The sequence below is a fragment of the Dermacentor albipictus genome, chromosome 9, assembly GCF_038994185.2.
Source record: "Dermacentor albipictus isolate Rhodes 1998 colony chromosome 9, USDA_Dalb.pri_finalv2, whole genome shotgun sequence".
NCBI lineage: Eukaryota > Metazoa > Arthropoda > Arachnida > Ixodida > Ixodidae > Dermacentor > Dermacentor albipictus.
In genome coordinates, this window is record NC_091829.1 from 87,080,306 (window position 1) to 87,093,524 (window position 13,219).

At 44.8% G+C, this 13,219-nt stretch overlaps 1 protein-coding gene across 3 annotated transcripts in view; it reads left to right on the forward strand.

Annotated features, from left to right (window-relative positions):
• Positions 1-13,219, forward strand: part of Spt5 (Transcription elongation factor subunit Spt5) — a 61,990-nt gene that overhangs the window by 9,744 nt on the left and 39,027 nt on the right. For all 3 annotated transcript variants that reach the window (XM_070524959.1, XM_070524957.1, XM_070524958.1), the window contains exons 3-8: positions 1,272-1,561; positions 2,605-2,742; positions 4,237-4,336; positions 5,829-5,963; positions 8,349-8,564; positions 12,992-13,056. In XM_070524959.1, coding sequence (XP_070381060.1) covers positions 1,272-1,561; positions 2,605-2,742; positions 4,237-4,336; positions 5,829-5,963; positions 8,349-8,564; positions 12,992-13,056 — 944 coding nt within the window. The remainder of the gene's footprint in view (positions 1-1,271; positions 1,562-2,604; positions 2,743-4,236; positions 4,337-5,828; positions 5,964-8,348; positions 8,565-12,991; positions 13,057-13,219) is intronic.

A 13,219-nucleotide genomic window follows, 5' to 3' on the forward strand; every position in this document is an offset into this window, starting at 1 on the left:
CTATGACCATAGATGGCGCATGGGCATGTTTAACTTGAGGAACACATTCTATGATCTGTAACAGTGGCACCTTACTCTGCTTGGTATGCATCACTACATAACAGGGCTGTATTGTGGCGAAGCTCACTTTAAAGGCAATAGGCCAAGTGTCTCAACGTTGTGCTTTAATGTTTTTCCTGCCTTTTGTGTAATTTGACCCGCCGGACATTTCGACCCGTTTCGTCGGTCCTGTCAGGATCGAATTAATGGAAGTTGACTGCACCAGAGAGGTGCTTATTTCGAGCAACTTCATTCAGAAAAGTTTCTGAAGCTGGCGAAATCAACAGCAAAGTTGCTAAACAAGTCAATGCTATCTAGAAACAACGTGTTACTCGTCGGTCTCTGTGAAGTTTGCTACTGCTTGTCAAATCATCGTTAATGAAGTACATATGCATCCCTAAAGGAAACATGCACTCAGTGCAAGCTAAAAATAAAATCGTATTGTTTCCACTCTTTTGTTGCGAATGTGGGATTCCTTAGAATTTTAATGTTCACAGGCTGACAGCTGTGTGTCATTGAAACGCAACATTGAAAAATAAAAATCCAGCTTTTGCTCTAGCATGAACATCGGCTGCTTGTTGCAGAGTACTTACCGTATTTACTTGATTCTAATGCACCCTCAGTTGTAACATGTACCCTGATGTTCACACTTCGAGAAATTACAAATGCAATGCTCTTGATTGTCCACTAACTAAATCTTTATGAAAATAGGGAGAGAGTAACAACGATATTTTCTCACTTGGCTACAGTAGAGCAAGTATTACTTGTCATTGCCGTTGCAGGCCTCATTATCACTATCATCTGGCCAGAACTTCACATCTTTGGTGCTGTCTATGACATTCGCAATACCTCTTTTTCTTAAAAACCTTCCAGACTGTTGCAGCCTAAGCATAACGTTTTAGAATACACTATATAACCAAATGAACTTATGGAGGTGGCGCAAAGATATCTGAGATTGTACAGTCGCAGCGATGTGTAGGTTGGATTAGATAAAAAAAAATGCATGACGATTACAAAGTCCTATGATGATAGCTATTCATTACAGCATGTTTAGTTTCGCACTGTAATCTAACAAACATCACTTTTACTCGGTGATTCCTGTAAAAGAGCGTACTAGATTGAAGTAAATACAGTAATTTGCACTATCCCTCAATCTCCCCCCTGGGTGAGTTAGTGAGTAGTTTAGAGACTTGAAAAGGTTTGTAGAATGCTTCAAAATCTTTGCTGAATAGGAGGAGCCCGAGCCTGAGGAAGAGCCAGAGGGCGAGGACTTGAATGAAGAGGACGAGGAGGAATATGATGAGGAGGAAGAAGAGGACGAGGAGGATGAAGCGAGGAGGAAGCGGCGCAAGAAGGCACGCTTCGGTGGCTTCATCCTGGACGAGGCCGAGGTGGATGACGAAGTTGAGGATGAGGAAGACTGGGAGGAAGGGGCCGAGGACATGATCGACCCCCACCGGGCCACTGAGGAGACGTCGTCCAAGGAGCTCAACTCCCACCGACGCCTGCAGATGATGCTCACGTAAGCAAACTATCCTCTCATTAGGCAACGATGATTATTACTTCTAATGGCATTCTCTTTGACACAGCTTGGTGACAAATAGTCACCTAGCCTGCTTGAGCTAGTCTGCTTGTACTATACATCTATTTCAGTCTAGTATTTTGTGTGCCTCTATTTACATAGGTAGGTGTCCTCACTCATGAGTACACTGACTCGGACTCGCTCTAAACTCGTTTCACATTTCGAAATGGCCTTTGTACTAGAAGACGGCAAAGGAAGGGGCTGTACAGGACACGTATCCCCCTTTCATGTGTCCTGTACCCCCCTTTCCTTGTCCGCATTTCCTAGCACAAAAACCATGTCGAAATGCATAAGCAGCTCGCCCAGATCACCACATTGACTCATTTCACAGGAATGAGGTCAAGTGTTGGCGACAAAGGGTGCGAGTCCACGTGAGTGTGAACGGGAGTGAGCACCGATTAACGTTAGCATGAACGAAAGATCAATGGTGTTTGAGTCAAGGTCTGAGTGTGAGTGAGCATGAACATGAGTGACTGTCAGCAAGTAGGTGTAGTTCACAAGTATGTATGCGAGTGTGTTCCCATACAGTGGGAGCGGACGCGAGTGTTAGTGTGAGGGGATGAGACATGCTCTAAATGTCTTGTGCTTATCTTGACCACTGGCCGGTTAGCGTTCCCACCAGCTTTGTTCCCCACAGTGCTTCTGTAAAAAATACATTCCCTGCGATCCTGGCTGGATGAATACCTTAGAATTCCATTACAATGTTCCGAGTCATCAGGAAACCCCGCCAGCGCGCACCCTCTGTGGCTTTCATAGCAAGCCACGCTTATGGTGACCTCCATTTTCTTCGCTAGCTTTAACACGTGGCCTCCTTGTTTTTAAGTTGCGAGTTCAAGTTTATGCAAGTGTGATTCTTTCTTGTTTCTCAAAAAACTTATCCAACACAGAAAGAGTTGTGCACGCCCCCTGTTGCAGTATCTCCATTGTATTTGATATCTTGTGGTCTTGCCAGCATTAATGTTTGCTCTTTTTTCTTTGCAAAGGTCTCAGAAGGAAGATGAAATTGAAGACTACTATAGACGCAAGTATGCCGACACCACGGCGGCAGAGGGCGGCTACCGGGAGGCCGACGTCGAGCTCTCCGACGAGATTGCCCAGCAGACTTTGCTTCCTGGCGTCAAGTAAGTACAGCAGGCCTGCTTCCATTTCCTCTGAAAACGCAGCCATGCCATGGTGCACAGTAGTAAAGGTGATCTGTGAAAACCTGCAGCAGTACAGTACTTATAGTGATCTCAGTTATAACAATCTAACGGTTATAACGACCACGTTTCACTGCAGTTATGATTTCCACACCCTGTGTATTGAAAGTGCATCGGTATGCAACAATGATTTTCTAAATTCCCACACTGTTACAACAAACGCCTCAGTCTTGGTCGCAGAAAAAATAGAAGGTGCGCCCGTAGTGAATAAAATGTGTAAGTAAGCCTTCCGAGGCACAAAAGGGCAACAGAAGTGGCCCTGAAGGAGTTTTCTCCCCACTTTAGTTCAACTGCGATGAAGCTCCGACCTTTGGGATTAGTATGCAAGGGCTGCATGCAGATTTCTGAAGCTGCAAAGAAGTTATGTTGCTTTCCAGGCACATTCTTAGGGCAGTACAGTGCAAAAGGTTGGCGAGTACTTTGTAATTGTCAGGAGATCACTGTTCACTGGCGCTTCACTTATGTTTTTGCTGAGTGCTGATCAGTGATAATGGGTTGCGACGATGGTCTACTTCTCCAACTTTCGACCTTTTTCTGACGAAGCGACAGAATGCATAACTTCACATCTTTCAGCATGCCAAGCCTCGCTTGAGTGCACAGTTGTAACGACGAGGCCTTTGCGAAATTGGCGGCATGCCATAGTATTTTGTGCTTACGAATCAACCAGAAAGCTTCACTTTCATATCCAGAACCCACTCAAGTCCCACTGGTAGTAAAATATATCACAAGCAATTGAAGAAAATGAAAGGCAGCAGTTGCGCTTGTCGAAGTGGCAAGTGGTGAGAAGTAGGTGGCATTTTGAAACAGCTATGACACCGGATTTCAATATGTAGGTTGACGCTGCACGCAGATCAAGCGGGCTATTAACAGAGATTTGCAGCTAGGTATGGAAAAGGTGCCAGGAACCGAAATGCAAATACCGGAAATAAAATTTTTGATCCAAGGTAGTCTCTAAATATAACTGCTTATGCGAGCTTCAGGGATGTTAATTTTAGCACTTTTCAAAAGGAAAATTTACATACAATGAACTGCTGGTATAATGGCCACTTTTTGTTGAACTAATTACATTCATTATAAATGGGTTTGGCTGCACTGAGGTGCTGGCTGATGTTGCCGATGGCAGTCAAGGCCACATACAATTTCTGCGTTTCAGCAATGTTTCTTAGAGAAAGATTTGATGCCACCACATATGCAATTTTTCTAACCCAGGCCACCTGTTTCGATCTGAATTCACGCTTGCTTCTTACCCTCCATTGGGAAAGTGAGAAATGAATGCTAAAAATCAGGCTTCAAAAAATTGTGCCAGATAGCCTAATGGTCATTAACTTGACAGTTGTACTGTTAGGCTCTCTTTTGAAAAAAGAAAAAAAGGCTCCTGTCCAGCAATGGTGTCTGTGTCGTCGCTCTCTAATCCAGGGATCCCAACCTGTGGATGGTCAAGTGCAAGATTGGCGAAGAGAAGGCCACGGTGCTGCAGATGATGCGAAAGTTCATTGCCTACCAGTTCACAGAAGAGGTAAGGAGCAGTGTTCTCCTGTTTGTCGGGTCTTGCAGATAAACACTGTAAGAAAAGTTTACACCCTTTGGAGTGCCCCTTCTGCCACGCAACAATAATCGTCATCTGCCTTGATGCGTTTCCTTTCCTTAACGCTGCGAGCCCGGTACTTTACAGTAACGAACGGCATGCTCGTTATCATCATGATAGCATTCTTGACAGTAAAGTAGCGGGCGCGGCGTTTTCAAGAAAGGAAACGCATCAAGGCAGATGACGATTATTGTTGTGTGGCAAAAGGGGCACTCCAAAGGGTGTAAACTTTTCTTAGAGTGAAGGGTGAATGCATGACGTGGTAGCGGCCTCCTGCAGTTTGCGTGCCCCCCATTGGCTCGTAATAGCCTGGGGTGCTGAAACTTGGAATACTCTTGCAGAAACTTTAACAGAGGTCCAAGTATTGCGCAACAAGGTGTGAAATGGAAAATGGTAGTTGTAACATTGAGGGACAGGAATGCTTAGCGGTTGCAGAGAAAATGAACACCAGTTGATATTTTATACTCTGTATAAAAGATATGATATGAATTTGTTATAACAAGGTTCGACTGTAATTTTGTGACAAGAAGTTGATTTGTAGAAAACAAAACGTAGGCTACGTGTTTTTTTTTATTACTGTTTGCACTGAAACCCCAACTCCACTGCTTCGTTGTGACATCAAGGATTGAAATGTATTTCAACATTAACTCCATGAATCATAGTTCTAATATATATTGCAACAAGGCAAAATGTTACGAGGAGAAGAGGGACACAAATATATTTGCAGGTCATTTACAGTGGTTGAGCGGCGAACCAAACTTTGACTTAAAGCTGCGCGATCAGTCTGCTTGGTCTTCCTTAGTGTTCTCTCTTGCCAATGTCAAGAAGTTATTCTGTTCAAAATGTTGTCGATTAATGGCTGAATCACTGCGAAATGCATAGATTGATACATTTCTGTGACCAGCACTACGTGCGCTACTTTTGTAGCTCCTCCACCATTGCCTGCTATGTGTGAGTTGGAGTATAGGTGGGATGAGCTTAGGAAATTTCCCGTTTTTGAGGGGGTTTAATTGCTGAAGAGATCGCTGGGGGACGCCTTCATCCTTCAATGGGCATAAATTAAGCTGGTGACCACGATGATGTTGGTTAGCATATCTGAACGGAGCATAGTGCTGCAGGTTGCCCGCAATTCCTCCAGAGATAAGGGCAAATTTTGTGTTCATATTAGTATGCCCTGTGTTATGATATGTATATAGAACCCACATATAACGAATTATTGCATAGAACCAACAGCTATAAAGTTTCCTTGAAAATCTTTGTATAACATTTTTATCTTGTATATCAGATTACCTATATATCGGAACTTTCTTGTGATTTCCTTCAATTTCGACATATCCAGCTTCGACTCTGTTCTAATAATTTGCTGTTGCTGTAAATGTGAAACTGGCCTTTTTTCTTTCTTTTTTTTTCATCTCTCTTTCAGCCACTGCAAATTCGCAGCGTGGTGGCTCCGGAGGGCGTCAAGGGCTACATCTACATTGAGGCCTACAAGCACACCCACGTCAAGAATTGCATCCAGGGTATCGGCAACCTGCGCATCGGTCTCTACCAGCAGACGGTGCGTAATCTTCGTCGCGCTGGTCCTTTTTCCGTGAGCTTTCACCATTGCGTCCCTCACAGCAGCGTGTAATGCTTCTCCCAGTAAGACTCTTGCCTTGTCGGCCTTGGCTGCTTTTGTTCGGACGTTTTTCTTCACGAGAGCCTCTGCCTTGCGCTATAATCAACTCCACGCAGTACAAAGGCTTGGTTACCATATAGGCTAGTGTAAAGGATGTTGCCAAACGGCGTGGACGCTGAGAGGTCATTTCCCTTCCTAGAATTGGGGGAGGTCGCCGTTTTCGGGCTTAGCCGGGAGTAAAGCCAGCCGGGCGCTTTGTTAATGAGTTGGGAGACGCTCCTTGACGGCAGATAGCCCGCGCCGACGCGTCGGGACATTTTAACCTGTCACGCGTGCGGGCAAAGCGTCGTTAGGATGTCAATGGTCATGCCGGGGGGGTACAAAGCGGCAGCTTATAACCCGAGGGATCGGTGACCCGACGCGCAGTCTCTTAAATGGTAGGCTGGCGCCACCGAGACAAATCCAACAGTGAACTTAGCTTTGCGGGCCCTCCGGACGAGACGAACAATGCACAAGACGGCATTGCGAATCGGCGGGCGCACGTCGGCAGGGGTGTCCTTTGCGGCACGCAGTGCCCGATGGGATTAGTGAAAGCGCGAGGACGGGGCGACGCAGATGGCCGTTTCCCCGTAAGTGTTTTTCAAGGTGTCGGGAGACTTTTCCATGTATGTCGCGGAGGCGAAACTGTTGGGATGTTATTTGTTTATTTGTTGTTTGGTGGTTACTTTCTCTCCCTCTATCTATCTGAATGTTCCGAGGAACGCAGGGAGAGGGTGAGAGAGAGAGTGCCCAATGAGTGACAGCCCAGTTGACCCAATCAGGTCACTGGGGTGTCGTGATTTGCCGTGAGGGGATTCGGGAGGGGCAACCGAAGGTTTAAAACCTGGCTCCCGACCTCTCACGGGGGTTCCGGGCGCAAGAAAGGTGCTCTGCACTTTCGGCTCTGCCGAGTTAAGGCGCCGGTCCCAGTGTAACCCAAGGGTCTTGACGTACGAACGGTGCTATGTGCTATCGGCTATGTCGAGTTGATACGTCGGACCCACTGTAAATAGCTGTCAATGTATGTAATGTGTACATAAAGTCTATTCTCCAAGTTCAACGTCTATGGCGTCCCATCTCTGATGGAAGAGGAGAAACGGCGACAGCTGAAGCAAAGTTTTCTCTACCAAGTAAGCTGGTTACGCCAGCTTGGAGGCACTCTGTGCCACGAAAGTAACAAGAGAAGGTAAAGAAAATTCACGGCTAGGTAACCGTTTTCTTGGATTAAACTGAAGCATCAATTGCGGCCATGTTTTCACCGTGAAATTCGAACTGCCATAGAGTAACTAAAAATTTTCATGTCATATAAAAATGCTCCTATCGTTGTGCACCTTGGGCTTGGTAGTATCTAGACATATGCCAGTTGGAACCCTCTGAGATATTGCTTTTCTATTATTGTACCTATAAACAACAGTTAATCAAAGTTAGTTATCTCATGAAATAATGCGCCTAAAGAAAAAGTGATAGTGTTTTATAAAACCAGCATGAGAAACTCAACCAGATTACCAAGCTTTATTAAAAAACAGTAAAGCCTTATTGATTCTATCTTCGTTAATTAGGAAAATTGGATAACTTGGATTTGTCCTCTGGTCACGGCAGGCGTAGGCATTTCTTAATGTAATCAAACTCTCATTAATTTGGACGTATTTGGCCACACGTTAGTCAATTCAGACAACTCTCGGAGCTCGGCTAGCTTGGAATGCCGCAATATAGCGAAAACCAAAACGAAATGGAGGAGTCCGCATCGCCATAGTCATCACCGGAGCTCGTACGTGAATCCTGTAATGCCTAAGGCCTATCGTGCCTAGTGTCAAATTATAAGGTTTTAATGCAACTACAAAAAAAATAATAATAATAAAAAAATTACTCCATAATAGTGCCCCCCCTTAAACATTATCCTAACTGTTGTCATAGCATGGATTGCCTCCTTAGGTGAGTTGTGGTCTGGAAAGATGTTCTTTGTAGCCTACTTTTCATAGTGCTGCTTTGTAAGTTTTTTTTTTTTTTCTTGCAGTCCCATAACTTCTTTTCTATAAGTTTTGAGTCTTAGTTCAAACGTTCCACGTATTGTGTATCATGCCGACAGCGACTGCTCAAGTGCATTCCCGCTAGTCGTCTCCGGTGGATATCTTGTTACTTTTACTTACCTTTTTTTTTTCTCAGCTCGTTTGCTTTGTGATCTGTTCCTCCTTCATGAGCCTGTCCTGTACCTGGCTGTTGACGAAACCTCACAAAATATAGAAAGGAACCTGACTGGTGGCTGGGTCGGTCCTTCCACTGCTGCAGATGGTGCCGATCAAGGAGATGACGGATGTGTTGCGGGTGACCCGTGAGCAGGCGCAGCTGCGGCCCAAGCAGTGGGTCCGCCTCAAGCGGGGCATCTACCGCGACGACCTCGCCCAAGTGGACTATGTCGACACGGCCCAGGGACAGGTCAACCTCAAGCTGCTGCCACGCGTCGACTACACCCGCCCCCGGGGGGCCTTGCGCTCCACATCAAACGTGAGTGTTCTTGTTTCATTAACTTAATTTCTTTTACATAAAGATTCCAATAAAATGATTTTTCGGGCAATGGTCAAATAAGCTTTTAAGATGGGTTTGCAATTTCACTGCTGGCCATCGTATCTGACAGGTAGTAGTACTGCAAAAATAATGAAAATGAGTACATTCAAACCTTGCTAAAATAAAGTCGTACTTGTTGAAAGTGTACATGCTGATGTTGGTGTGAAAGAAATGTCATCGCAGTCAGGTCTGTGTGAAAGAAACACGGCCATGATTCCTGTAGTGGGCCAGCAAATGGTAGCCTGTCAATTTTGACTGCCTATGTTGAAGGAGTCATCACATGGGATCAGCATCGTAGCTTGCTGGATTCGAGCCTGCCAAGCCAAGCCACTGGTCAAAATGTAGTGCCTACAATAGGCTGTTTCAAGTTGCTTGTGCCGAGTGTCTGGCATTGTTCCCACTAGAATGCATATTTTGAGCTGCCTACAGAACAAATATTCACTTCACTATAATTAGTATTGTCTTGGATCCTGCATTTTTAGCTTCATTGTTGCAACATAATACTTCAAAATCGAACAGCATGTAAAGGACGACGGACAAAGACTCTGACAACACGGGCGCTTTGTTGCGCGAGTCTGTCCATCTTCTGTTTTGTGCGGTTTGATTTTGAAGGTGTTAACCACCTGCTAAATTGCCCAGCTTGCTGTTTTGATCCTGTAGAATACTCACTGGAATAAGGCATGGCCAATCAAATTTAAAGCTTATTTCATTATATCTGATCGTTCGCTATATGCGTGCTCAATATAACAAGATTTCACTGTATTACGAATATGCAATTGCCTATTACCACACTTTTTGCCGGTGTTTGTGTTCGTCGAATTATCACTGTTATCAAGCTGTTGCTTGCTGCTAAGTGAACCTTTCAGTATCTGAAATTCCTTGAACATTGTTGCGAATTCTGTAGCAAAGGAGGCATGTCTCGTCAGATTGTGCGTGTGTGGTGTATTTTCTCAAATGTACGCGAGCACGAGCGATTGCTCTGAAATGTATGGTGAATCACATCTAAATAGTAGATGCACTTGACCAGACCAGTTCAAATTTGACGACCAATGACTGTGCCCGCCACCATTGTGAACGAAATGCATGCTCGCTTTTGCTGGAACAAGTTCGCCTCATAAAGAGTTCTAAGGGTTTGATTTTTAACTTGCAGTACAGGTAGTGCTGGATTCTTCGCCGTCGCTACAATGCGACAATATACTGTTGAGGTATGCTCAGTGGACGCTTCTAAGCCCATAACAGTCGAACATATGTACAGTAACGAAATTCCGCTGTTTTATTCTCCATTTTTCCCATTGATGCTTGGCCAGATGTGATGTGCTGATGCTTGTACGTGGGTCCAATCTTGCTGAGCCAGGCTGAGAATATATGTACTAGCATTTGTGCGAATGCACAGCGATCAGTGAAATGCAAAGTGCATTACAGTGGATTCTCGGTGATACGATCTTCACGGGAACTGAAAAATAAAATGTATCATCCGAAAATCATATTATCCAAAGCAAGCGAAAAAAATTTATGAAAGTAGGTGTACTCGGTGACAAACTCAATAGCAAAGGTTCGTGTGGAGCCGAGTGATACTGCTCCGCATAACACATTATGCGGAGCAGCATCACTCAACGCCACGCAAGCCGCAGTCAACGCACTCTTATTTAGCAACATTGGAATAGCTCGTAAGTTTGTGCTGAACTTTCGTCTGTTCTGTGCCCATAAGAAAGTTCTTCTGCGAGTTAAAAAAAAAGCTGTCGTTGCCTCACTCCACTGAAGAGCGATGCACTGTCAGTCGGTGTGGCCGCACGGCCTCAGCATCATTTTATGGCTGGTGGCACGCCAAGTGCGTTTTTCCTCCAATGTGCCTGGGGCGTGATGCATTGTCCAGGGGTCGTTTGAATGCTATTTAAGACGAAGCTTTAGCTCGGGCCCAACTCCGATGCCATCTATTCCAATACACTTAAAATACAGAGGCACTTTTCTGAGATAACTGCTGGGCCGATATTCATGAAATTTGTTTCATTTGAGAGAGAAAGTTAAATTGTAGTGACTGTTGGAAGCAGAATTTCGATCGAAGGCTTCAAATTCTTTAATGGGATGTTCGAAAATTGGTAAGCTTGAAGAAAGAAATAAAAGGACGGAAGTTTACAAATCACAGTTCTGTAAACTGCATCTATTAGAGCGACCCATGTGGACAAATATGATATGTATATTTATACCTTACTTGAATTTGTCACATCGTAAGAAACCAACAAACATTGACACCAAGGACAACATAGGGGAAATTACCCATACTTACTAAATGAACGAAAGAAATGATAAAGTAATGGAAATGAAAGTGGATGGAAAAACAACTTGCCGCAAATGGGGAACGATCCCATGTCTTTGCATTACGCGTGCGATGCTCTAACCAATTCAGCTACCGCGGCGACATTTCCCCATATACTTTCTCGGGTGTTTATGTCTTTATGAATTTGCCACATTGTTTACAAAGGTTGTGCAAAACTTCTACTCATGATTTAGTGGTTTATTTGAGAGCCATGTATAATATGTCAATTGTGTCTGTTTTAGATTTAATATTAGGTGCAATTTACAGAATTGGGGAATTGTAGAATTTACTGTGCTAAGTTACAGAGTTATAAACTTGATAGTTTCATTTTCTCTTAAGCTAGCTATTTTTGTAAATTTTATTAAAGTATTGACGACCTAAATAAAAAATTCGCAGCCAAGAGTCACTAGATTTTAACTTAATCTTTTAAATGCAACAGGCCTCATCAAATTTGTTGTTGTGGTTGCCGAGAAAAATGATTTCTCCTTTCCCATGTATTTAACCCTTTCGCTGTCGGACCTTTCTGGCCGTGACGCACCCCCAGTGTCGGCTTGGTTTCAGGGAACGAGCGTAACAGGGAATGAACATAGCAATTTATTTTTGATTATGATTGGTATACAAATAACATAGTCGATGCAATATGCGCATTTCAGTGTTCTGCAGCTGTTGTTAGTAAGCCTCATCATCATCAGCAGCCTGATTATAATATCCGTTCAACATCCGAATCTGACGATGCGGAACCCTCTTACTCGCATGCGACTCTGTCCAAGTCCGAATCCGAGCTCGGCTCATATTCTGAATCGGAATTGAGCCACCGCTCCAATGAGCAGACGAAGGTCCTGAGCCATCCGAAAGTAAGCGCGCGCAGGGAGGATGCGCTTTCGGTCGCCCGCACAACGGAGAGCAATGGGACGTTGCGTGGTCAAGAATACAGAGGGAGATGGAAAAAGGCTAAACGAAGTTCGAAGGGCTTTACGTTTACTGCTGCAAGCCGGAAGCGAGGGTGCGGCGAGAGAGCGAAAGCAGCAACGAGTCACCCTTTTCGGAGAGGCAACGGCACGGCACCAGCACGTGCGTCTGAACTTGACACGCCGTAGCAGGCACACCAACAGAAGAAAAATAAAAACCTTCAAACCAGCAGAGATGGCAGACAACCCTTGAACCCATAACCACACGCGCGCGACGCATGATACAGCGAACACGGAGCCACCGCGCCACTCAGCAAAGAGAAAGTGGGGAGTGGCAGTCGCGCCGTACTCTTCAATACATGGAATAACACAGGTCGGGGTGAATATACGAACTTGTAGAAAGAGTCAACAGATAGCGTGGCCAATCCAGGAGCGCCAGCTTTGCGCTCGGGCGCGAAATTTGGAACGCACGATAGAGAACGTACCGGTACGTCAGTGACACTGTGGGGGGGGGGGGAGCGCGATGACGTACCGGTACGTCTGTGACAGCGAAAGGGTTAAATAGGAGGCCCCGAGCTAAAGCTTCCTCTTAAGCTAGTACACCGGAATATTAAGCTATGATCTTTAGAAATACCAGTAAAAGCCCGCCTCTGCAGTCGTATTACACAATTTAAGGTGAAAATGCGATCGCAATAACAGTATGAAAATACATAACTCCTATTGGACCTTGGCCAATATGTTTTATGCAGAATCGTATCAACGAGATTCCTCTGTAAGTGGCACTCCTTCAAATGTTGACTAGGGCTCGGGGAAACCGCAGCTTCATCCAGCCGGCACTAATGGAAGTAACAATAGGAAAGTCGGGGAGCCACCCAGGTTCTTTCACTGCAGTGTTCAAGACAGCTACATCTCTACGTTAACGTGGTGTGCCAGTCTGTAGTAATTTGAGGCACAGTGTGATGTCAGACTTAATTTTGTTCAAATACAGTCTTAGAACATATTCTACTCTATAGAGAGTAAGTAAACACCGACCAGAGCTACTTCTGAATGTTTTAACACCTTGCGGTACGCATTGCAAGGCTTTCTGGGCTTCCGTCCGTATGAGATGGTCTCGTGAATGAAATTTCTCTCTGTATTGCCTGCAGGAACCCGAAAAGCGCAAGAAGTCGAAGCGGCCTGCGGCCAAGCTGTTTGACGTTGATGCCATCAGGTGAGGCAGGCAGTCCGTACGCGTACTGTTATCGTGCACAAGTTAATTGCTAACCCTGGTCCTGTGATTTGGGTTTTTATACTAACTGCTTTGAAAGAAGATTAAATGCCTATTGCCGCTACGTTGCTGCTCAAAATTTTCCTATAGACCTTATCATAGGCGC